The following is a 27,060-nucleotide window of genomic DNA, read 5'->3' as shown; positions in this document are numbered from 1 at the left end:
CCTCATCAGTGGTGTAAAGTACTTAGGTAAAATACTTTAAAGTACTACTTAAGACGTTTTTGTGGGATCTGTATTTTACTATATATAATTGGATAACTTTTACTCCACTACATTCCTAAAGAAAATAATGTACTTTCTACTCCATACATTTTCCCTGACACTCAAAGTACTTTTTACATTTTGAATGCTTAGCAGAACAGGAAACTGGTCCAATTCACACACTTGTCAAGAGAACATCCCTGGTCATCCCTATTGCATCTGATCTGGCAGATGGACTCACTAAACACAAATGCTTAGTTTGTAAATTATACCTGAGTGTTGGAATGTGCCCCTGGCTATCTGTACCTTACAGTTTTTTCCAACTACTTACACACGTTTTCAAAACTGTCTCCTTTTTTCAAAACTCTACACACAATTCCCAAAACTGCACACACAAAATGCAAAATGCCTCACATCTCCTTCAAAATGTAACACTGCATTTAAAATGCCATAAACACATGTCAGAATGAAGCAGTTGCATCAAATGGCAAACACTGCTTTCATAATAGTAAATTTTTGGATATACCACGTAAACACTGTTGTTCTAAATCTAAAGCTCTTTGGCCTTTCATAGGCTTATATCTACATTTCAATACAATGTTCTACAGTGAAAGTAATCTGCTGAGAGGGGTAACAAGTACACTGTAAACACCAATGCAATGTAGAAACAGAAAATATTTATTAGGCCAAACATTACTGTTGTATACAGTATCATACAACAAAACCATAAACATATGTAAACCAAAAGTATATTAGAATACAATAAAGAACACAATTGTGTGTGTGGGGTCCCGGGGGGGGCAGTCCAGGAATTGGTAGGGGGGGGGGGGGGGGGGGGGGGGCAGTCAGCAGTGCTAAGCTACGCTTCATCTCTTCTCTGTGTGTTTGTGTCCAGGCTTACAGCTCACTGAACGGCGCCAGGGCGAATGTAGAACGGGGGGCAAAGCACAACACTGAGGCTCACTCCTTCACCCCTCCTCTCCTCCAATGTACCAATGGTTGGAATACAAAGCAGTATTTTACTTAAGAGACAGGAAACAAGAAAGATAAAATAGATAACGTCAAACAAACAAAACATAACAAAAACTGCACAGAGTAAATAACGCAACTAAACACTTCTCTCAAGCCTGCTCTTAAATAACAAAAAATATCTATTGACAAAAAACCCAGAGTGCAAGACTGGATTCTGATCGTTGTCATGTATTTTCTGTTTGTGATTCCTATTCTTTCATTCAGGCAAGTCTATCTTGTCTGAAAAAATGTCTGAAAATAAATCTCCCACGGTAGTGTCTCTATGGTGGGACAGTTTGAGTTCTCATGTCACAAACGTCACATCAAAAAACAGAAGATACAGGACATTTATATGTTGTCTTTGTCTTCGCTCCGAACTCAAGAGAGTACTCTGAGGAGGGTCCTGAGTCCTCCAGTGACCCAGCAGCCTTTGGGGATGACGTGAACCTTGACCCTCTGAGCTCAGTTGTGTTGTCTGGGTTGTCCTTTCTTCTGGCGGGCTGCCTTGGGCTTGGGGATGTACTGGTTGTTAGCCTGGTGCTCCAGCTCCCGGCTGAAGTACTGGATGGTCTTGTTCAGGCCTTCCTCCAACGGTACCTGGCAACACAGCAACATACACATGAACACACATATAGACACATACACTACATGACCAAAAGTATGTGGACACCTGCTCGTCGAACATCTCATTCTAAAATCATGGCCATTAATATGGAGCTGGTCCCCCCTTTGCTCCTATAACAGCCTCCACTCTTCTGGGAAGGCTTTCCACTAGATGTCGGAACATTGCGGTGGGGACATGCTTCCATTCAGCCACAAGAACATTAGTGAGGTCGGGCACTGATGTTGGCCGATTAGAACTGGCGTTCCAATTCATCCCAAAAGTGTTCGATGAGGCCAGTCAATTTTCTACTTCAGTTTATTTTAGTAAATATATATTTATTTTTTTATCTTAAAACTGCATTGTTGGTTAAGGGCTTGTAAGTAAGCATTTCACTGTAAGGTCTACCTACACCTGTTGTATTCGGTGCATGTGACAAATAAAATTGGATTGATTGATTGATAGGGAGTGTTGCAAAAGAGGACAGATGATTTTTACGCACTACGAGCTTCAGCATTCGGCGCTCCCATTCTGTGAGCTTGTGTGGCCTACCACTTCACGACTGAGCCGTTGTTGCTCCTAGACGTTTCCACTTCACAGTAACAGCATTTCACAGTAACAGCACAGGTGACTGGGGCAGATCTACAGTAGCAGGGTAGAAATTTGACAAACTGACTTGTTGGAAAGGTGGCATCCTATGACGGTGCCACATTGAAAGTCACTGAGCTCGGGCCTCCCGGGTGGCACAGTGGTCTAGGGCACTGCATTGCAGTGCTAGCTGTGCCACCAGAGACTCTGGGTTCGAGCCCAGGCTCTGTCGCATCCGGCCGCGACGTCCATGTGGCGTGACGCACAATTGGCCTAGCATCCAAGCCTCCCACTGAACACGGAGCGCCACCTTAAATGCACGATTTACACTGATGTCGAGTGGCTGCAAATACTTTGTTGTGCCCCCAGGAATCACAGCTGGAATTGAGTTTGTCCTCTTGATGGTTTCTTTCACAGAATCTGTTATGTGGGCCCTCATGCTCTCCAACACGAGCAATGCCTTGTTCTTGTGAAAGAATCCTCCCGGTCGCTTGCCGTAACACTCCGTATGCCATTCATGCATTAGGCCTTCCGTCATCCATCCTTTCTTGTTGACTTTCACAACAATTCCTCTCGGGAATTTTTCTTTTGGCATCGTCATGAGTTTGAAAATCAACATCGGTGGAAGCTTTTCTCCCGATGCCGTGCAGCTCAGAACACAGGTGAAGTGCGTTTTTTCATGCCCAGTTGTTTTCAGCGTGACGGATGATTCGCCTTTCCTGTTGACAGTCCGAGTGAGAGGCAGGTCAAACGTCAGAGGAACCTCATCCATATTTATGATGTCGTGCGGGCCGATGGAATGCTCCGCTATCTTTGCATCAGTGAATTTGCGGAAGTTTGAAACTTTTTCCTCGTAGTCGGGAGGGAGCTGCTGACACAGACTCGTCCGTACCCTGATGGACAGGCCTTTACGTCTCATAAATCTTAGACACCACGATGGTCCACCTCTAAAATCCTCAAACTTCATTGCGGTGGCGATTGTTTTGGCTTTCAGTCGGATCTGCACAGTTTTCAGTCGGATCTGCACCTCGGCCGTCTGCTCTCTGTGTGTTGACCCAGTCTTCAAGCTCATTTTCTAGTTCGGGCCATCTGCTTTTCTTCCCTCTGAAAGCTTTTGTTGTCTTTTTGCACTGAGTCAGTTCCTCACGCTGCTGTTTCCAACGTCTTATCATCGACTCATTAAAGCCAAGCTCCCGTGCAGCAGCTCTATTTCCTTTTCCAACAGCCAGATCGATCGCCTTCAACTTGAAAGCTGCATCATATGCATTTCTCTGTGTCTTTGCTATGATGAGGGTGACAAAATGACTACCCTAATCAGAATGATGGGAAGTTTGAGCGTGCTCGATTTACGTCACATAATGTGACGGTGCTCAGTTTTTTGGCGGCATGAATCTTGTGAAAGCGGGAAAAATCCATAAATTAGTGTCGTGGAAAATCATTTTTCAAATACAACGCTTACCAGAACTTTTAAAATCAAACATGCTCTTTATTACAACTGTACAGCCCACTGGCATGTCCCCGCGGAACACACCCCGCGGAACACACCCCTTCTCAGAACTCCAGCTACTCTATTTATACACACATAGTATTGTCCGTCCCCTATGAAGTCATTCACCACCATCTGCTTTCAATTTGTTTATAATAGTGGCTGGACCCTCTATCCCAGTGTGTCCAATTACCTCTAGGCGCCACTCTGTCTGACATGTATGTTTGTAATAGAATTGTCAGACCATATGTCTAGTGTCCAATTGCTTTTAGGCGCCACTCTGTCTGACATGTATGTTATTATGTCTATGTCTGCTCTGGTACCCCAATGGTGGAACAAACTCCCTCACGACGCCAGGTCAGCGGAGTCAATCACCACCTTCCGAAGACACCTGAAACCCCACCTCTCCAAGGAATACCCAGGATAGGACAAAGTAATCCTTCTAACCCCCCCCCTTAAAAGAGTTAGATGCACTATTGTAAAGTGGTTGTTCCACTGGATATCATAAGGTGAATACACCAATTTGTAAGTCACTCTGGATAAGAGCGTCTGCTAAATGACTTTAAATGTAAATGTAATTATACTGTTCACCTATCTTATACCTCTATATGTTATCCATGTGTGTAATTGTACTCCTACAATCCCACCTCTGGGGCTAATTAGCCACATAAATAATAGAAACATGACTTTGGGATAGTAAATGAAAATACCTACGATATACAAGAAAATACAAAAACAGAAGAAAGCACATAAACCAACTAGACCAAACATTCTCAAATGATTAAAACTAAAATAGGAGTACAAAATCCAATTAGAAACATTAATAAAAACCGAACTAGACCAAACATCTCCAGTTGACATAAGAGTAAAAGATCTAATTAGAAACATTAATAAAAAATAAAAATAATACAATGAATATAATAAGAAATTGAATATGAGAAAATCAAAGACCTACATGCAGTTACAAAAGAAAATTGACACAACATCATTCTAAATTTAAGCATTTCAACATGATCCTCCTTGCAGACATGAATTTGGAAATACAGCATATACAGGTAGACCATCCTTACAAAAATCATGGCAAGCATAACCACCTCCAGGAACTACTCTATATAGACAGTTTGGATTCCCAAAGGGGCAGTCCAAAGGTCCACCGACCGCATTACAAGGCTTTCCATACTTATTAGTATACTTGCCTGGGCTACTCGGTACAGGATCAATCACCACAGGAGGGTCATCTCTCCTTACAGACATCTATTTAACTGCTGTCTGAACCACAATTGACTTTACCAGGGGTATAACACAACAAAATGCAATACCCAAAGCCAACAACCCTCCTCCCAACATGATGGTCATCCTAGCAAACATGACACAAACTCCACCCTTCTCCACTAAGAGCCAATTAAGTATAGTTAATGAATCCCTGTTGATTATATCATATATAATTAAACCATTCTAAGTTCATATTTGGTGTTATCCACAGAAATATAGATTCAAATCCTGATTTAACCTCCTCTCTGGCCTTGAAATCCCTAAGTAGACCTCTAAGCAGTCCAATTGCAGTAAGGTATACCTCAGGATCCTTATCATAAACCCTTTTAACTCTAGGTTTTAACATAGTCATCATGGAGTGATTCAATAATAGTAACCTATTTAATTGCTCTAACTAAGGCACAAAGACCAATCCATCCATCAGGCAATACATTCAACAGTTAGTTTTTTCCACACATCCAGAAACTATCAGCAATACCTCTGTCTTGATTTTTCAACATATTAAGAGATGGCGCAACCTGAGTTATGTGACCACACAACCCTTTATCATTATTTTTACGAACTCCCACATTCTCTTAACACCCCAATAGTATCACATTCTACAGTGGTGTTTCCTACATCAATTCCTTCGGTGTCATGGCTGTAAAAACATTCATATTTTCCTTTAACCACGGTACCTCTGTCTAATTGAGGTACATTTAATTCAGTTCTAATATTATAGGCAACACAATCATTGTCTCCCAGCATGGTCTCATTCAACATAGTTTTACCCCTAGTACTTACCCAGAACAATCCTACATTTTATGTCACACAAGGGAATAGAATACTTTCTATTGGTACAATAGTCATTTTTACAACTTACACAGTTTTTACATGATGCTGGTTCAGAGACTATTAAAAGATCAGACAAAGGTGATTTTCTTCACAAAATACAATTGTCCATTCTGTGTCTGTTTGCCATATACTTAGCCCATTCGTATCACTCCTTCTTCACTACTTCTTCTCATGTAGTGTCCCTGAGTGGTTCTGATTCTGATATATCTAATTCTGTTGCTTTTTCAATGTTCTTATCTTGAGGTAGATCATTAGAGTTTATCAGAAAGTTTCAAATATCAGTAAAAACTCTCCTGACTGATGTCTCAGGTTGCTTTGTTGGCACGGTGGTCTGCTTGGTAAGGGCAGTCGATGTCATCTAGTGGTAGCTACTGTGGTCGTCACAGCAGCCGCCACCCTTGTTGTTGTCACAGGTTCTTCCTGTTCAGGTGCAGGGGTAGGTCTTCACCTTCCACTGGTTCAATCTTGTTCATGATGAGCACCTACTCGTCTTTTTCTTTGATTCATGTCAGGTCACATCCTTTCGGGTCCCAAACGACTTCTCCCTTTGTTTGGTGATGTGTCCATCCACAGAGTGCAATCTCCGATAAGGGTTTGATCCTTATGATTGAGATAGACTTCAGTTCTCCTGCTTCTGTTATACATTGAGGTGGAACATAGATTCTAACCTTGTCAGTCTTTTTGGATTGTTCGGCTGATTCCATTCTTCTCTTCCTGCTCCCACCATACATCTTGATTGTGCATTAGTCTGTTGTTTCTATACTAGCATTCACTGTTGCTTCTGTTATGTCAATGTCATTATTCTTTTGTTGTTCTAACATCAATTGTCTGTAAAGGAGGCCATTCAAAAGTTTAAAAGTCAATTGTGGGGTAATCCCCATTTTCTTCAGCTTGCGGGACTTTTCCTCCTCTTTCTTCACCTGAAGCTCCCTCCTCAGGCCGGACTTAGCTTCCATCTGGAAGGGTTTCAATTTTAGGAAAGAAACGTTCTTATTCTGTTCCTTGTGAGGCCTCTCCTCCTCTTCTGGGTGCATTAGTCGGTGCACGTGTCATATTTTGGCTTTCACTTGATTTACTGTTTTCTTGGCTCCTCCCTGGCATCTCAATCGTTTCCGCTGCTCCTGCTCCCTCCAGGCTCCCTCCTGGTGAATCAGCATCCTCAGTGTCCTCATCTCTATGTGGTTGTATCCTTCTCTCTGTTGGGACTCAGCTGCAGTGGTTCAGATGGTACCACGTCTGGCTTCTTTTCACTTGGACGGCCGTTCTTGTTGCTTTGGCCACCTCATAGGGTCCATCTCTCCTCGGTTGATCCCACTTCCTCCGGATCCCTCCAACGTGGACTAGATCTCCTGGTACCACTGAGAGAGGTCCTTCTGGTCCCCTTGGATCATCAGACGCAGAACCTCTCATCCTGGTTCAGGTTTCTGCCTACTTTCTGTGAAGCATTCATACTTAGAGACTTATGGCCTCTGTTCTAAGATTGCACCATACATCCTCTTACTTCCATCACTCATCACACAACAAACAGACATTCCAGCTGAAGCTGGCGAACCCCTCTCCTTCTGGTTTCCTAAACATAAGACTTGGAAAACAACAGACAAAACATAACAGCATTGACAATGTTATGTGTTATGCATAAATATATTCATGCAAACTGAAATCTGAGACCATGACAATTCCCACTCTCTCTTTACCTGACTCTATGCCTCCAGGATACTTTTCTGCTGGACTCCACAAAAATAAAAGCCCTAAAAAGCTTCCTCATGCTTCCACCCAGTCTTCCCCTTTCGGCCACAGGTTCTGAGAGGTGTTCCCAAATCATGTCATTTTTACTTAGTTTCCCATCTACTCCATTTCAACTGATAATCATGTGCATAACCTACAATTAACATTCTCTCTTCTTGAATTAATTCAACACTGTATATGCTTTCATATCAATCCCTTTAACATGTTTGTTTAGAGTATAATATCCTATCATCCATTCTCTTTCACATGATGTATTAAAAATAAAACAAGTAGCCTCCAAACTCAACCCAGTATGTCTATAGTGGAATCTAATCTCTCTCTCTTTCTCTCTCTGATTCCACATCCTCTGTCATGGTGTTTTCAAGCTCACCCATTATTCAGCTGGACCTTACTTCTCGTGAGACTTATGCACCCACCAAAGAGAGACATAAAGAACTTTACCACTGCAGTGTTGTAAGAAGTATACCACCAGCCTGGTGTATCTTGATGTACACTCAGTCTCCAGAATGCAGCCCAAGCCCTTCCATTTCTGGCTGTTTTTTCCTGAGGACATACACACTAACACATGGGTTATTTCCTGACAACATTAGCAAGATCACTAAATCTTAATTTTTAATAACAGCCCTATGTAACCATTCTGCCTCAAATACCTGGCCTCCTGCCACAGAAATATTCAATGATAGTCAAATGATGTTCCCTACATCAACTGCTGTACAATAACATGTAATCAGTCAAATGTCTTCCAGTTGGATTAATATCCAATCCTATCAAAACTAAGTAATAAGTTTCTTAAACTTTTGCTCTAGTGTTCAAAATGCCACCACTTATTCTTTTTACCATATCTTTAAATATGTGAATTGTTCTATTTACTTTAGAATTGTCCCTATATTTTACACAGCCAGCTGTCTTTCCTTTTCTGTGAATTATCTCTATTATTATACATAGTTTCTAGAAATAACACCCCTTCACTACCATTACCTTCATTTATGAGTCCCCTAACCCATAACAGCCATTATTTGATACATACTTAAAACATCCTTAAGTCAATTTATATATCATTTATATCAGTATCAGTCCCTCCTCAGGAACATATACACAACATTATGTTCCTCAAAACAAAAATAAAGTGACCAAACGAGAAAAAGAGAAAAAAAAAAAAAAAAAAAAAAAAAAAATTATAATAATTTCACATTTGCAATAAATTTCCACTATTCGTAATGTAATTAAACCTGGAGAAAACGTCCATCTGTTTCATTCTATGCCCATGTTATTATTGGTCTCTTTCTTCTTCATTCTTGGGTATCATCGCACAACAGACTACCTTTTTATTCAAGTACTTATATTATTACATTTTATCATTACAATTCCAATGGCATTATAAAACAAAAGAAACAAAAAATCCTGTAATCTAATATTCTGTAAGTTTTGTCAACCACCTTGTCTCATGATTAGTTTCCAGAGCTTCCCTAGGCCTATTAAATTTAAACAGTTCTATATCTAAATAACTAAACAGTTATTTCTTAAATACATTTTCCAACCCAATATTCAGGATAACAGTCCTTAGTGTTTACTTTAACTCAAATTTGACCTTATCTATTCAATACACAACATCCCTTTAATAATTAACATTTATACTAAACACTTTAATTACCAGTACCATCTATTTTCCCAATAGCCCTTGTCTCAGTTTCTCTCATGAATGGCCTGATAATAAAAAAATCAGTACCCCAATAACTTTAAGTCATTATTCTCCCAACAAATATAATGTAATTTCAGCATGTCTCTTTTTTTAGATACAGTTCACAGGTCATCAGACACAGTTGTCCCTCACTGTTCAGTCGGTTAGGGTGGGTTTGATCTCCACACCCACTTGTGGTGATATTCTCTCCCATGCCTTAAAGCATTCTGACGTCACCTTCTTATGATAACTCCCTTATTCCACCAGTGTTCTCTCAGATGAATTATAGATGATGTTTTTATCAACAAAACCCTTACAGAAACCCACACTCCAATAAACCCTTTTAGAATAACTTTCAACACTTTTTATATGCATAATGAACAAAACACATTTGTGTATTCCCCCAAAGACCATAACCCCAAAGAACTGATAGTTTTACCTATGAACCCATGTTATATCGAAAATAAAAATTAAAATAAACCTATTCGAATAACTTATTCAATTTAAGGGTACAACTCTTCATAATTTTCCCAGGGACATAATAGATTTTCAAAGTAATTATACAGTTTGAATAGAGTCTGGTGTCTTAAACATTTCATAAGTATATCCCACCTGTTCCAACAATTTCTAGTAAAAGGTGATCAGTCTTTCACAAGAAATTCCTAGGATTCAGGGCATTTTGACACCATTAATATGTTTCCACTCCCCCTTTCTTTAGGAGCAACTTAAATACATTTTTCAAAAACATGTTCATCCTTTTGCATACCCAATTTGAAACTGAATTGGAAAAAACCCTTCCAATATATCTACTAATGCATATTCATTCCCAGTACATGGTGTACTCACTAGTGAATCATAAGCCAATAATCGCAAAGGGACTGGACTCACTCATCCAGAACTCCATGTTTTAGCCTTATCCAGATATTTTTATTTTTAAAGCGGCTGACTTTAATTAACTGCTTTCCACAGTAATGCAGTCTCCAATGACATTGTTGACCAGAGAAGATTAAAAAAACCTTTTTTTCCCTTATTCTTTCTGGAAAAGAAAGTGTACATATTGTTAATATTCACAACGTTACCTTTTAGTCAGCAAACCAATAATTTTACTTATCCATAGATTTTATTCTAAAGCGTCTTTAACAGTTCCAGAGAATTGTGGTATAGAATGTCTAACAATTAAAATTCCATCGTTATTTTACTAGATGTCAAACGTGATCTAATACTTCTTCTTGACCACATATAAACTGTAATCTCTATGAAACACTCATTGTTCGCTCAGAGACTATACACCGACAAGTAAAAAATTCCATTCTCACTAACCTCAAACCAATTAGTTGTTTGTTATTTTGACAAGGATATAAACTCTTGTATAGCGGCATTTCCTACTACCGCACTAAGTTCTAATGTCACATTACACTAATTTTCCCATACCCGATATACCTATATCCAGAACAGAGAGCTATTTTCTTATTGGTTCTTAGATCTTGTCAATAGTTCTGCCAATCACCCGCACGTCTGCGAGGACTAGAGGAACCACACACACAACCTCATCGCAATGTATTTTCTGATGATAGAATGTTGACATCAGAACGCCTACAAATCGAGCTTCACATTTTGGTCCCATGCGACTATTTATTTATTTATTTTTCCTAAATACTCCCATGTATTTCTACACCTTTTATTTACTATTTTTCCGAGGTAGAGCCAATCTCCTTTCCAATTAATAATTCATTTGTCACATCACTTAATTTATTTTATTGAAGCCTACTCTATACAGTACATACATTATTTCTGAATACTACAGATGACTTAATGTCTTATTCTAGTACAGTACTTCAAATATCACAGTTTTTTTTTCCCTTTACAGATATCATTATTTATTCATTTGGTTTGTTGTTACAGTTCTAATCAATTTTTAAGATTACATTTACGTTACATTTAAGTCATTTAGCAGATGCTCCCATCCAGAGCGACCCACAAACTGGAAAGTTCATACATATTCATCCTGGTCCCCCCGTGGGAATTGAACACTCAACCCAGGCGTTGCAAGCACCATGCTCTACCAACTGAGCCACACAGGTCCACTGCCCGCTCCGTTAAGATCTCTATCTAACGTCTTACTATTACCTATATTTATTTATTTTGTCTCTACTTTCTTACCTCTTCTCCATATTCTTATTGTTTGATCCTATGGTCAATTTACTAGTGAGTCAAGCCACCCCTGTTCTCCTTTTTATCCTGGCCACTCCATTTTGCACCGCTGTCTACCCTGCAGGCTATTTTTTAGACCGTAGCTTCTGTAGACACAGAGTGTCTGACGGCCTGTTTTTTCCTCCTTCTTTGTTTCACCGTACGCGAATTCTTAATGTGTCCTGGATTCCACTATTTATCTTAACCAACCTAGATTCATTGTTAACTCTATAGTATAATTTCAATATATTGGCGCTCCTACTTTCTGTTTTGTTACACACTTTTCTATCCGTATTTATACTATTCGGTTAACGCCTTTTTAAGTATTTTTATTTATTATTTGTTTTGACACCGTTTTTAGTAATTCTACTATGGTCGCTTATTACTTTATCACATCAGTGTTTTTATCCTTGATTACAACTTATTTTACTTCGATGTTTCTTAATTTCGTTCCCTCTATCTTAGTATTTAGAGGCACCCTTTCTTTACGTTCTACTCTGTCACAGGAAGGCTGCGCGCACCCTCTTCAGGACGCTCTGCCTACACGCACACAACCTGTCCTATCTTCCTTCCTAATGTTCTATCTTTACACAGATCCACTCATTTCTTACAACATTTTCATTCATCCTTTTATGTTTCATCCGTTCATTCAATCCCTTTGTTTTTACCTCAAAACAACTCAGTCTTTCTTTATTGACTTAATTCACTTCCTCCTACATAAGCCTAGACTTCTACAATATGACGAGACTACTGTCTAATCGGATCAGCTTGTCTTCATATCCTATTCAACCCCCAATACTTATCTTTTCTTCTATTATTAGAGTAGTATTGTGGCGTGACCTACTGAATTACCAAACCCTGGTAGCTAGACAGAGCGGTTTTTTATTCGCAGGATTTCTTTTGCATTTGAACGCCGCACAATCGGGCCAACGTTTTTCCTGCACCTACTACTTCACCCATACAGTCCTCCTTTCAGAGTGGAAACTATGAATATTTATTTAACTACTGATTTATGTTTTGACCGTATAAGTTACTTTTGCAGTTGAACGCCGCACAATCGGGCCAACGTTTTCCTACAACCTACTGATTTATGCTTTGACCGTATAAGTTACTTTTGCAGTTGAACGCCGCACAATCGGGCTAACGTTTTCCTACAACCTACTGATTTATGCTTTGACCGTATAAGCTACTTTTGCAGTTGAACGTCGCACAATCGGGCTAACGTTCTTCCTGCCTTCTAAATATTTCATCCGTTCAGTCCTTCTTTCAAAGCGGTAACCATGAAATATTAATTTAACTACTAAATATTCACCAACAGACCCTTCTGCCGCGCCGTGAATATCCCACCCAAGCAGACCTTTTCAAAAATGTTAACCAGCCATCTCAGCCAGATGCGCAAACAACCGCATCATTTAAGCTACACATTCGAACGGTCTGATCTGAACGAGCGCATGCATGCTCACTCTACATCTAACACAAGCAAAGTTCACAGCACCTATTCACTCAGTCTCTATACATGCGCATACATTTATATTTAATACCATTCCCCAAATTACACATACATGCAAATTCATTGAATTTAAAAGTTATTTTGTATTTACTGGTTTCATTTTAGGAAATTTGAAAGAGAGACTTACGTGGCGCTCCTCTCGCTGAGACAGTATCTCTGAAGCAATCTTACACAAACATTTCAACTATTGTAAGAACTTGCTTACCGTCTAGTTGGGCGGCCACCTCTGTTTGTTTGTTTGTTAGATTGTCCAAAGAACCCATCATCAGCCAAGAACGTCCCAGTCCCTATCAGCTCCTGGCAAGCTCGCCAAATATGTCGTGGAAAATCATTTTTCAAATACAACGCTTACCAGAACTTTTAAAATCAAACATGCTCTTTATTACAACTGTACAGCCCACTGGCATGTCCCCGCGGAACACACCCCGCGGAACACACCCCTTCTCAGAACTCCAGCTACTCTATTTATACACACATAGTATTGTCCGTCCCCTATGAAGTCATTCACCACCATCTGCTTTCAATTTGTTTATAATAGTGGCTGGACCCTCTATCCCAGTGTGTCCAATTACCTCTAGGCGCCACTCTGTCTGACATGTATGTTTGTAATAGAATTGTCAGACCATATGTCTAGTGTCCAATTGCTTTTAGGCGCCACTCTGTCTGACATGTATGTTATTATGTCTATGTCTGCTCTGGTACCCCAATGGTGGAACAAACTCCCTCACGACGCCAGGTCAGCGGAGTCAATCACCACCTTCCGAAGACACCTGAAACCCCACCTCTCCAAGGAATACCCAGGATAGGACAAAGTAATCCTTCTAACCCCCCCCCCCTTAAAAGAGTTAGATGCACTATTGTAAAGTGGTTGTTCCACTGGATATCATAAGGTGAATACACCAATTTGTAAGTCACTCTGGATAAGAGCGTCTGCTAAATGACTTTAAATGTAAATGTAATTATACTGTTCACCTATCTTATACCTCTATATGTTATCCATGTGTGTAATTGTACTCCTACATTAGCCGCGTCATTGTATAAGCCGCGAGGTTCAAAGCGTGGGAAAAAGTAGCGGCTTATAGTCCGGAAGTTACGGTACTAACAATTGGATACTACGAAATTGGGGAGAAAAGGGGGTAAGATTTTAATTTAAAAAAGTCACTGAGCTCTTCAGTAAGGCCATTATACAGCCAATGTTTGTCTATGGAGATTGCATGCCTGTGTGCTCGATTTTATACACCTGTCCGCAACGGGTGTGGCTGAAATAGCCAAATCTACTAATTTGAAGGGGTGTCCACATACTTTTGTATATATAGTGTTTATGCACAGAAACACACACACACACACAATATCACATGCATGTCCAAGCGCACGTAAAACACAAACAATCATAGTAGTCTCAAAGAACATCACCTGGGGATCCCCTATATCCAACCCCCAGACAGTGTCAAACTACATCCCCCATAATGCACCACCCCTCCACCTCTCTGGGCAGTGTGATGTGACAGCAGTGCATTGAGTAAATGGTGAATCACTGGTGAGAGTGAGTGACAGGCATGTTTCTCTACTGAGTGGTATTATACACTAACCGGACAGTTTATTAGGTATACCCATCAAGTACTGGGTCGATCCCCCCTTTGCTTCCAGAACAACCTGAATTATTTGGGGCATAGTGTCGCAAACGTTCTACATGGATGTTGGTCCACACTGACGCGATGGCATCACGCAGTTGCTGCAGGTTGGACGGCAGTACATTCATGCTGGTAACAGCCCGTTCCATTTCATCCCAAAGATGCTCTATTGGGTTGAGGTCTGGGGACTGACCAGGCCACTCAAGTAGACTGAACTCACCCTCATGTTCCAGGCAATGTTTTTCCACTCCTCAATTGTCCAGTGTTGGTGATGGCGTGCCCACTGGAGCCGCTTCTTCTTGTTTTTAGCTGACAAAAGTGGAAGCTCATGTGGTCGTCTGCTGCAGTAGCCCATCCGTGACAAGTATTGAGTTGTGCGTTCCGAGGTGCCGTTCTGCACACCACTGTTGTACTGCATCGTTATTTGTCTGTTTGTGGCCCGCCTATTAGCTTGCACGATTCTTGCCATTCTCATCAATGAGCTGTTTTCGCCCACAGGACTGCCGTTGAATGGATGTTTTTTGTTTGTCGCACCATTCATGGTAAAGCCTAGACACTCGTCGTGCCTTTAAAACCCAGTAGGGCGGATGTTTCTGAGGTACTGGAACCAGCACAAATGGCACCGTCAATCATACCACGCTCAAAGCTGCTTAGGTCACTCGTTCCGACCATTTTGTTCAATTGAATAGTAACTGAATGCCTGTCTGTCTGCTTTATATAACAAGCCACGGCCACGTGACTCACTGTCTGTAGGCGCGATCCATTTTTGTGAACGGTGTGGTGTACCTAATAAACTGTCCGGTGAGTGGTTGTATACCTCCCTCAGTGTACTGTGTTTTCATTCATGTCATATACAATATGTTCAATGTTTAATACAATATATACAGCCAACCCTGTATGAGCTATGACACAGCAATTCACTCTTTTGTCATTACGCACACGTCTGATGGAAGATTGTTGTGTGTTGTAGTGTGATCAAATGCATTGAGAGCATGTCTGTCTAGCCGCATGAGTGTATGTGTGCATGCAGTCGTATGTGTGTGTTTGTGTCTAACGTGAGTGTGTATCTAGTGAGAGTGTGCGTGCGCGCGTATGTGTGTGTCTAGCATTTGCGTGTGTGTTTATGTACTGACCACAGGTTCCCAGCCTAGCATCATCTTGGCTTTGCGGATGTCGGGCCATCGCCTCTGAGGGTCGTCCTGCCCCTCTGGAAGGAACTGGATCTGTCTGCGGCTCACTGTGTGTGTGATTGTGTGTGGAGAAAAGTGGGAGGTAGAGAAGGGTACAGTTAGGTACAAGTCCAACCTAGAACAGCAGCGATCTATTATATTTGTAGAGAGAGGTGAAGAAAGCTTGAAAGAGAAAAAGTAAAAAAGATAAGGAGCAAGGGGAAGAATAAGGAAAAGTGTTATTGCAGAGGGCTTGTCTGTTGATCTGACACTCACCCACCAGACTCCTGATGAGCTCAGCAAACTCCAATATGGTGTGTTCTTCTGGGTTCCCCTACAGGCAGATTACATGAATCAGCACAGAAAATCAAGAAGACGCAAACACACACACACACAGAAAGATGAAAGTGCACACACCCTTTCAAAAGCAATTTAGCAGAGTGCTGCACACCGACCTCCCAGTGTCAAAGCACAACAATTTGGTTGGTCAGAGCACAACCCTGGTGTGTGTGTTTCAATAACGCACTTCAGTAAGCCTCTTTCTACAGGACCTCTCCTACTACTGTTACTTCTCTAAACATTATGTCAGAGTGAACTGGCTGAATAGCTGCCATTCTGTAACATCCATTGCCTGACAGGTACTATAGAGAACCGTCTGAATAGCTACACAGCTCACAGTATGACAAAAAAACTGTAGTCAAATATGTTAGTGTATTTTTACTAATCATCATCCATTTGTTTTGACAATTCAAAAATACATTAAATTACACACAGATATAGATGATACCGTTATAATGTTTGGATTCAAGAGTAACGGACAAACTCACCAGATTGACTGGGCTGCTGATGTTACTGATCATCAACGACACCAGACCATTCACTAGATCACACGAGAGGAGAGAGAGGAGAGAGAGGAGAGAGAGGAGAGAGAGAGACGTGACAGAGAGATTCATATCATCAGGCTGTGCAAGTGAACACAGACGTGCAGCAGAGAACACACTCAGTACAAATGTTAAACCAACTGCCATGGAGCTAAGATGAATACCTATACACTGGTCAGGATAACCCCTGTCTCTTCCCCTGGGACCTGGTCTACATAGCCCCTGTCTCTTCCCCTGGGACCTGGTCTACATAGTCCCTGTCTCTTCCCCTGGGACCTGGTCTGGATAGCCCCTGTCTCTTCCCCTGGGACCTGGTCTACATAGCCCCTGTCTCTTCCCCTGGGACCTGGTCTACATAGCCCCTGTCTCTTCCCCTGGGACCTGGTCTACATAGTCCCTGTCTCTTCCCCTGGGACCTGGTCTACATAGTCCCTGTCTCTTTCCCTGGGACCTGGTCTGGATAGTCCCTGTCTCTTCCCCTGGGACCTGGTCTGGATAGTCCCTGTCTCTTCCCCTGGGACCTGGTCTGGATAGTCCCTGTCTCTTCCCCTGGGACCTGGTCTACATAGTCCCTGTCTCTTCCCCTGGGACCTGGTCTACATAGTCCCTGTCTCTTCCCCTGGGACCTGGTCTACATAGTCCCTGTCTCTTCCCCTGGGACCTGGTCTACATAGTCCCTGTCTCTTCCCCTGGGACCTGGTCTGGATAGTCCCTGTCTCTTCCCCTGGGACCTGGTCTGGATAGTCCCTGTCTCTTCCCCTGGGACCTGGTCTACATAGTCCCTGTCTCTTCCCCTGGGACCTGATCTGGATAGTCCCTGTCTCTTCCCCTGGGACCTGATCTGGATAGTCCCTGTCTCTTTCCCTGGGACCTGGTCTGGATAGTCCCTGTCTCTTCCCCTGGGACCTGGTCTACATAGTCCCTGTCTCTTCCCCTGGGACCTGGTCTGGATAGTCCCTGTCTCTTTCCCTGGGACCTGGTCTGGATAGTCCCTGTCTCTTCCCCTGGGACCTGGTCTACATAGCCCCTGTCTCTTTGCCTAGGACCTGGTCTGGATAGCTCCAGTTTCTTTCCCTGGGACCTGGTTAGCCCCTGTCTCTTTGCATGGATCACACATATAGATTACTACAACAATTTTGACTCAGAATAAATGATATCCATTACATTGTGTGTGTGTGTGTGTGGACAAGGCATGTGTGCTGATGATCCTGAACAGACTGGTGATGAGGAAATTGTCACATTTGAATGGACGAGACAGAAGTGGAAACCAATGCGGGGTTAACATGTCTCAGAGTAATTAAGACTCATGAGCGCATTAGGCACGGCTTGTTAAGGACCCTGGTTTGCATATGAATTGAGAATGCTGATCCCTCATTTCCCCTCCTCCCCTTCCCTGCGTCAATAATTTCCTTTATTCATTAGGCTACTCCCTTCCCTGCTCCAGGCACAGCGGTTTATCATAGCGTGAGACATTGTTGTGGTGTGTGAGGAGGCCTGGTAGAGCTGTGATGCTGTTTCAGCATACTGAGGAGTTTGCCTCTCTCTCTGTCTAGACGCAGACAGCTAATCTCTGATTATAGTCTGTGTTTGTTATTGTGTGTCCACAGGAGTCATGTATTCTCTTTAAACTAAGCTGCTGCCATTTTCTCCTCCCCTCAGCTCTCACGGGTCAGAGAGCCTATGTAGGTCTGGGTCTGGTGTTTGGGTCTGGTATCTGGGGCTTCAGTGGTCCAACAACAAAGCAGTCCACTGGCTGTTATGCCGGAAGAGTCACAGGATGGGCTGAGTATGAGGGGAAGCAAGTCAGAGGTTTATTACGGTACTCCATAACACATTCTTAATCTCCTAGACTCGCATTCTATTAACACAAACTCACTCCAACACATTAACCCACTGGTGCAATCACGTGCATGCTCTCTCTCACACACACACACACAATAAAACCCTCACTCTCACAGCCAACACATTGGGAAAAAGGCAGCGCTCACTACAACGGCTTTCAACCAACTTTAATGTGGACATCTTTGCCAACCTCTGAGGGTTGTACGGAACACCATTAAAGCCAGAGTTATTAGTCTGGTTTGTGAAGTTCTACGGAGAGATATAAAACAGGATGGAACAGAGAAGCTAACATCATACAGATAATATACAGACAGACACGTCCATCAGAGAGATCCAACACAACGATGAGAAGAGTGAATGCTTGCATGTGCGGTTCTATAAATGTCAATGTGTGTGATAGAGAGAGAGAGAGAGAGAGAGAGAGAGAGAGAGAGAGAGAGAGAAAGGGAGAGAAAGGGAGAGAACACGTGTGTATTCTACTACAGAATCGTTTAAGTGTGAACGTGTGTGTGTGTGTGTGTGTGTGTGTGTGTGTGTGTGTGTGTGTGTGTGTGTGTGTGTGTGTGTGTGTGTGTGTGTGTGTGTGTGTGTGTGTGTGTGTGTGTGTGTGTGTGTGTGTGTGTGTGTGTGTGTAAGCCCCCAAGACCAGGTTTATATATCACAAGCGGCCAAACACAGCATGTCGCGTCTGTCAGTTAGAACACCGAGTAGGTGGTTAGTCCCTATAGCACCAAAGAGGCTTTGGGTGGAATTAGAACTCAGGGAACACAGTCTTTGTCGACGGGAGATAAAAACCCAGCCAGTAACAATCTAGCAAGACAACATTTACCTTTGTCTGCTTATTTATCCCAGGGCAAGAGAAGTACTGTCTGGAAACCAGGCTCACAATATGCACACCTTGTAGCCGGAAGGAGGATCAAAACCAGACCTAATGCAGCGGACATTTTAACACTCCCATTATATCAATTGTGAATGAATTTGAGGCTGTCTTAAACCATGCATCCCCTCCAGGTACACCAAACTCCACTAAAGAATCTACTTTTGTCGATTTCTCCTTCCCTACGTTTGTCTCCTAGTCTACAAGTGATATTGGGAATTAGTAATGGGGAAACATTTATACAGTTACACATCTGGATGTTATTTTTTACGATATCTTCTTAAATAGAGAGACAATTTGTTTTCAGCGCTTTTATTTCCATGACAGATCAGAACTCGTTTTCTCATCCAACTGCAGCAGACGTATGCTGAACAACATGTTTGGAACATCGAGTCGCAGTAAAATCACAGTATCCAAACGCAATACATATAGAATTGTGAGAATCGCAATACATACCGTATCGGCACCTAAGTATCATGATAATATCGTATCGTGAGGTCCCTGGCAATTCCCAGCCCTATTGCTAATGCTGAGTGCCTCCGGTGTTGTTCTCACAAACAGGTTTTAAAGAAGAGTCTAACATGATAAAACAATTGGATTGAATCTAGAGTCACCTACATTACAACGTGTTTAACTTACTGCTTGTGCACATTGATCTACAATCAATTTCTAAATGACTTCAAAGACAAGGTTGGGCTAGCTGCAGAGACAGGGTCTAGTGTGCCTGTGTGCGTGTGTGTTTGTGCGCAAGAGAGTGTGTGCCCGTGCCTGGAAGCATGAGAGTGAGCGTGTGAGTGAGTCCGTCTGTGCGTGCGTCTGCTTGCACGTGTGTGTCTTGGCCACTGAAATGTAGTGTAGTGGCCTTTGTGTTAATGCCACTGAAGTTCACCAGGCTGAGTCACTAACAACCACTATGCTCCTACTGGGAAGAGGATACAACTGGCTCCCTTATCAGCCATCCATCATTATAGACCTTTTTCTCTACAGTTGTTCTTTCTTTCTTCGTTCTTTTACCAGAAAAGAGCGAGGGAAAGGCATTGTCGCTTCCTCCCTCTCAACATCATCCACCTCCACAAGATGACACATCAGTTTACCAAAGAGGACAGGGTAGAAAAGTCTGGATCACTTGTTCTGTCATGTCCTCCAAACTAAATGACCTCAGAGAGAAATATTCTAAATCCCTCATACTAATCCTCTGTCACAAGCCCAAGCCTAACTGCTGAATAATTTTGCTGTTAGTTTGAATGAAGACGTACCAAGACATGCCCACTTATTCTATTTCCAACTAAATGTATTTGTCTCTCCTTTTATTTTGTTTGGATTATTATCTTCCTTTTGGAGCAGCCTTGTTTAAACTCCTACTATCTCGTATATTCTTTCGCCATTACCACACTAAAGCTTGAGAGCTCGCTGACAAAATCAAGTTTTTTTTCTGTGCGATTGTGTCTGGAAGTTTGTACTGAGCAAAACACCAAATTGGCAAAATAAAACAGATTCCAACGAAGAAAGAAATGATGCAAAAAGAATTATCAAAACGCTCCTGTGTTATTATTCAAATTGTTTCCTACAGGGCAGTTGTAATTAATCGAGAGACTGAGGCCCTATAAATAAAGACAAAATAATAACAGAACTACGCTGGAGGCATGAATTCAGATTAAACCAAAAAACGCTTCAACAGATGAATACCTTCGGGTTCATTGATGAAATACACAGACAATGCTGTAAGCACCTGTATTGAAGAGAAAACCTTTTCCCACAGATCACAGTTAAACTAAGCAGGGCTAGAGGGCAAGACAACATTCATGGATTACACTGTAAACTCACTCTTTAGTTTACTGCACCTCCTGCAAGAAAAACTGGCCTTAAAGCAGCAAGACAGTACTCAAACTTAGCAGCAGACTAGAGAAAGGAGAGACAGAGACAGTTCACAAAAATAAATAAAAGAAAGTGTTCCATGAGAAAAAGAGTGCTCATTCCACCCGCCACTTGACACAATCATATAAAAAGTTCCACATCTCCCCCTCAATTCCTCAGGGTGCCAATTGTTCCACTGAGAAGAGATATGAGTGACATCACCTCAACCGAATCAGCTCTGTCAGGTGCTAAAGTATCGGAGTTGTCGTTGTCTCCCTCTGGCCCTCTGAGGCCTCGGCCGTGTGGGTGAAATGCATCCTGGAAAGTGATGAGAAGTCTGCTGTCTTGACATACTGCTAGACAGAGAGGAGGTAGCCGTTCATCCCGAAAGGTGTTCGATGGGGTTGAGGTCAGGGTTCTGTGCAGGCCAGTCAAGTTCTTCCACACCGATCTCAACAAAACATTTCTGTATGGACCTTGCTTTGTGCACAGGGGCATTGTCATGCTGAAACAGGAAAGGGCCTTCCCCAAACTGTTGCCACAAAGTTGGAACCACAGAATAGTCTGCAATGTCATTGTATGCTGTTGCGTTAAGATTTCTCTTCACTATAACTAAGGCGCCTAGCCCGAACCATGAAAAACAGCCCCAGACCATTATTCCTCCTTCAACAAACTTTACAGTTGGCACTATGCAAATCAAATCAAATTTTATTGGTCACATACACATGGTTAGCAGATGCGAGTGTAGCGAAATGCTTGTGCTTCTAGTTCCGACCATGCAGTAATATCTAACAAGTAATCTAACAATTTCACAACAACAAAGGAATGAATAAGAATATGTACATATAAATATAAGGATGAGCGATGGCCGAACGGCATAGGCAAGATGCAGTAGATGGTATAGAGTACAGTATATACATATGAGATGAGTAATGTAGGGTATGTAAACATTATATAAAGTGGCATTGTTTAAAGTGACTAGTGATACATTAATTAAATCCAATTTTTAATTATTAAAGTGGCTAGAGATTTGAGTCAGTATGTTGGCAGCAGCCATTCTATGTCAGTGATGGCTGTTTAACAGTCTGATGGCCTTGAGATAGAAGCTGTTTTTCAGTCTCTTGGTCCCAGTTTTGATGCACCTGTACTGACCTCGCCTTCTGGATGATAGTGGGGTGAACAGGCAGTGGCTCGGGTGGTTGTTGTCATTGATGATTTTTTTTGGCCTTCCTGTGACATCGGGTAGTGTAGGTGTCCTGGAGGGCAAGTAGTTTGCACCCAGTGATGCGTTGTGCAGACCTCACTACCCTCTGGAGAGCCTTACGGTTGTGGGCGGAGCAGTTGCTGTACCAGGCGGTGATACAGCCCGACAGGATGCTCTCGATTGTGCATCTGTAAAAGTTTGTGAGTGTTTTTGGTGACAAGCCAAATTTCTTCAGCCTCCTGAGGTTGAAGAGGTGCTGTTGCGCCTTCTTCACCATGCTGTCTGTGTGGGTGGACCATTGGCGCAAATAGCGTTCTCCTGGCATCCGCCAAACCCAGATTCGTCAGTCGGACTGCCAGATGGTGAAGAGTGATTCATCACTCAAGAGAAAGCGTTTCCACTGCTCCAGAGTCCAATGGTGGTGAGCTTTACACCACTCCAGCCGACGCTTGGCATTGCGCATGGTGATCTTAGGCTTGTGTGCAGCTGGTCGGCCATGGAAACCCATTGAAGCTCCCTACGAACAGTTCATCTGTTGACGTGGCTTACAGAGGCAGTTTGGAATGCGGTAGTGAGCGTTGTAGCCGAGGACAGACAGCTGTTACGCGCTACGCGCTTCAACACTCGTCGGTCCCGTTCTGTGAGCTTGTGTGGCCTACCACTTCGTGGCTGAGCCGTTGTTGCTCCTAGACATTTCCACTTCACAATAACAGCACAGTACAGTTGAACGGGGCAGCTCAAGTAGGGCAGAAATTTGATGAACTTACTTGTTGGAAAGGTGGTATCCTATGATGGTGCCACGTTGAAAGTCACTGGGCTCTTCAGTAAGGCCATTCTACTGCCAATGATTGTCTATGGAGATTACATGGCTGTGTGCTCGATTTAATACCCCTGTCAACAACGGGTGTGGCTGTATTAGCCGAACACACTAATTTGAAGGGGTGTCCACATACTTTTGTAAATAAACTCTACAAAAAAATAAACATCCTCTCACATGTGTAAATATTTGTATGAACATAACAAGATTCAACAACTGAGACATAAACTGAACATGTTCCACAGACATGTGACTAACAGAAATTGAATAATGTGTCCCTGAACAAAGGGGGGGTCAAAATTAAAAGTAACAGTCAGTATCTGGTGTGGCCACCAGCTGCATTAAGTACTGCAGTGCATCTCCTCCTCATGGACTGCACCAGATTTGCCAGTTCTTGCTGTGAGATGTTACCCCACTCTTCCACCAAGGCACCTGCAAGTTCCTGGACATTTCTGGGGGGAATGGCCCTAGCCCTCACTCTCCGATCCAACAGGTCCCAGACGTGCTCAATGGGATTGAGATCCAGGCTCTTCACTGGCCATGGCAGAACACTGACATTCCTGTCTTGCAGGAAATCACGTACAGAACGAGCAGTATGACTGGTGGCATTGTCATGCTGGAGGGTTACGTCAGGATGAACCTGCAGGAAGGGTACCACATGAGGGAGGAGGATGTCTTCCCTGTAACGCACAGCGTTGAGATTGCCTGCAATGACAACAAGCTCAGTCCGATGATGCTGTGACACACCACCCCGGACCATGAAGGACCCTCCACCTTCAAATTGATCACGCTCCAGAGTACAGGCCTCGGTGTAAAGCTTATTCCTTCGACGATAAACGCGAATCCGACCATCACCCCTGCTGAGACAAAACCGCCACTCGTCAGTGAAGAGCACTTTTAGCCAGTCCTGTCTGGTCCAGCGACGGTGGGTTTGTGCCCATAGACGACGTTGTTGCCGGTGATGTTTGGTGAGGACCTGCCTTACAACAGGCCTACAAGCCCTCAGTCCAGCCTCTCTCAGCCTATTGCGGACAGTCTGAGCACTGATGGAGGGATTGTGTGTTCCTGGTGTAACTCGGGCAGTTGTTGTTGCCATCGTGTACCTGTCCCGCAGGTGTGATGTTCGGATGTACCGATCCTGTGCAGGTGTTGTTACACGTGGTCTGCCACTGCGAGGACGATCAGCTGTCCTTCCTGCCTCCCTGTAGCGCTGTCTTAGGTGTCTCACAGTACGGACATTGCAATTTATTGCCCTGGCCACATCTGCAGTCCTCATGCCTCCTTGCAGCATGCCTAAGGCACGTTCACGCAGATGAGCAGGGACCCTGGGCATCTTTCTTTGGTATTTTTCAGAGTCAGTAGAAAGGCCTCTTTAGTGTCCTAAGTTTTCATAAATGTGACCTTAATTGCCTACCGTCTGTAAGCTGTTAGTGTCTTAACGACCGTTCCACAGGTGCATGTTCATTAATTGTTTATGGTTCATTGAACAAGCATGGGAAACCGTGTTTAAACCTTTTACAATGAATATCTGTGAAGTTATTTGGATTTTTAAGAATTATCTTTGAAAGACAGGGTCCTGAAAAAGGGACGTTTATTTTTATCTGAGTTTATAGTGTATGTCTGTGTGGGGTAAGTCTGTGAGGTATGTTTATGAGGTAGGTCTGTGAATTATGTGTATGTGGTAAGTCTGTGGTAAGTGTATGAGGTAAGTCTGTGGTAAAATGAGGTAGGTTTGTGAGGTAAGTCAGTCATGTGTAGTAACGGTGGGTTACAATAGCATGCTTTTCCAAAAGATGGAACATGACTGACTTTGAGGGTAACATTTTATTCAATAACACCTTTTGAACAATTGCTGCGTCCCTTTAAAAAAAAATGTTTAAGGCTACTTAGTGCAGTTCCTGTGTTCTTTTAGAGGAATAAAATATCAACCTGTGTCTTGGCCTGTGAATGGAACTCAGAGGGTAGGGAGGGGAGGGTAGATTTGAGTTTTGGTTGGTTTCGACCAAATCCACAAAATGTGCTGATTCACAGACTATGGAAGTCATTTAGCAAAGTCTGGCTAAGTCATAAGAAGTGGATGAGAGAGGAGGAAACTTAGAAGAGAGGTCACTTGAAGGTCCTGGCTCCCCCACTGTTTATGCAAGCCTAATTAAAGCCATTCAGGTTCCAGTTAATGTTTGCTCGGAGGAGATAGGAGAGCTTCAAATACCCATCTGCCTCTGATCGCTCCCTTTCTACAGTGCAGCATGTGTGTGTGTGTTGTGAGATGATCAGATGGCACTGTCGATGAAAGCAGGCCGGATTAAATTATCCCCCAAAAATCATTCTCACACACAAGCACAGCAATCGCCAAAACCTCTTTGAAGACTGAGGATTTGGATGAGGCGGTGTATTTGTGATGAAAAGAGAGAGATAGAGGGGGTGTTAGTATTGTATTCCATCCCCTTTGGAAGTAAAGCAAATCTAACTTGTTTTCTACCCACCAAACACTCGTGGCCAGAGCTCACATGACCAGCCAGCCGCATGTCCATTGCCTCCAGATTCTTGCGAGTGTTACTACGTCGATATATCCAGACCCCTACGCCCCTCCACCCAAGGCCGAGTCTGCGTTAGAAATACCTTGAACTTAATTCTTGGAAAGCATTATTAAGCCCATCAAAAGCTTGGGGATGATTTCCTCCATGGTTATCCAACAATTCCTTAGAGGAGAGAGCATGTTTAAAGGTCTGGGCCTATAGAGCACATAATAAAATAACACTAACACATACTGCCACAATTTTCTCCTTAGAGACAAACACCCTTTCCACTGAGCAACATTTTGTTTCTTCAAGAGAAAGTGCCCTTTAAGCTACTGTCAGAGACTTTCACAGAAACAGCATGCAGAGATTCACAGACACAAACGGAGAGCAAAAACGGAGAGCAAATTAAAGATGAACAATGTGTGTGTGTGAAGCGTTCAAATACTATTTAAAATATTTAAATTACTTTAACATACATTTCGACGTATTCAGATATTTTTCATTTGAAAAGACAAGTAGTTGAATATTGGAATGTAGTGTATGTGGAAATATAGTTGGAAAGTATTGGCATGTATCTGAAAATACTAAAATATACTGACTCAAATACACTCCCATGCATTTAACTCAGGTACTGTATTTGAAATAAGTATTTGAAAATACTTGCAAATAGTAGGCTACTTATAGGAAATTATTGAAAATACTTTCAAGAACCCTACTTCCAATGGAAATACACAAAAAATAATACACATGAACCAAGGCATGGTGTGAAGTGTGTTCAGTCAGGCTTACCTCACATACTGGAAAGCCCCCGTCTGGGATCCGCTACCATACACCTATAAAAAATAAGGTGAAATGAAACTTAATAAGAATGTAATTGCCATGTACACCATGTGCAGAGAAAAGTGGTAGATGCTGAATCATAGAGGGAGGGAGAGAGATTCAAGTCAGTCTGTCCATCTGTCAGACTGCCCAGAAAATGAGTGAGAGTGAGCGAGTTGTTGAGAGTGATAGTAACACTAAAAGGGGTAGAGAGTGTGAGAGTAGAAATATTGGTGAGGGAACAGTAGCGAGAGAGGAAAAGTGAGAGTGAGAGAGTGATCGAGTGAGAGAGATAGTAACAGTGCTAGTAGTAGTGGACGTACGGTGAGGGCCTCTCCCTGTAGAGCCTGCAGTATGAAGTTGCTGACCACGCGGCCATCGTTCATGTGCATCCGGGAGCCAAAGGTGTTAAAGATGCGTTGCTCCCTCACCTCCACTCCTTCCTGTGGGCACAGGGAGAGGAAATAGAGGGGTGAGAATAGAAGTACACAT

General features: G+C 42.6%; 1 protein-coding gene across 1 annotated transcript in view; it reads right to left on the bottom strand.

Annotated features, from left to right (window-relative positions):
• Positions 1-882: 882 nt before the first annotated feature.
• Positions 883-27,060, bottom strand: part of LOC139538231 (UDP-glucuronic acid decarboxylase 1-like) — a 71,265-nt gene continuing 45,087 nt past the window's right edge. Inside the window, exons 5-10 of the mRNA XM_071340086.1 lie at positions 26,892-27,011; positions 26,540-26,582; positions 16,583-16,644; positions 16,032-16,089; positions 15,720-15,823; positions 883-1,647 (exon numbers count right to left, since the gene is read on the bottom strand). Of these exons, the coding sequence (XP_071196187.1) occupies positions 1,513-1,647; positions 15,720-15,823; positions 16,032-16,089; positions 16,583-16,644; positions 26,540-26,582; positions 26,892-27,011 (522 nt within the window). The 3' untranslated portion in view covers positions 883-1,512. The remainder of the gene's footprint in view (positions 1,648-15,719; positions 15,824-16,031; positions 16,090-16,582; positions 16,645-26,539; positions 26,583-26,891; positions 27,012-27,060) is intronic.

Source organism: Salvelinus alpinus, chromosome 14 (assembly GCF_045679555.1).
Source record: "Salvelinus alpinus chromosome 14, SLU_Salpinus.1, whole genome shotgun sequence".
NCBI classification, from domain to species: Eukaryota; Metazoa; Chordata; class Actinopteri; order Salmoniformes; family Salmonidae; genus Salvelinus; species Salvelinus alpinus.
Note: the sequence above shows the minus strand (reverse complement) of the source record. Positions and strands in the feature narration are given on the sequence as shown.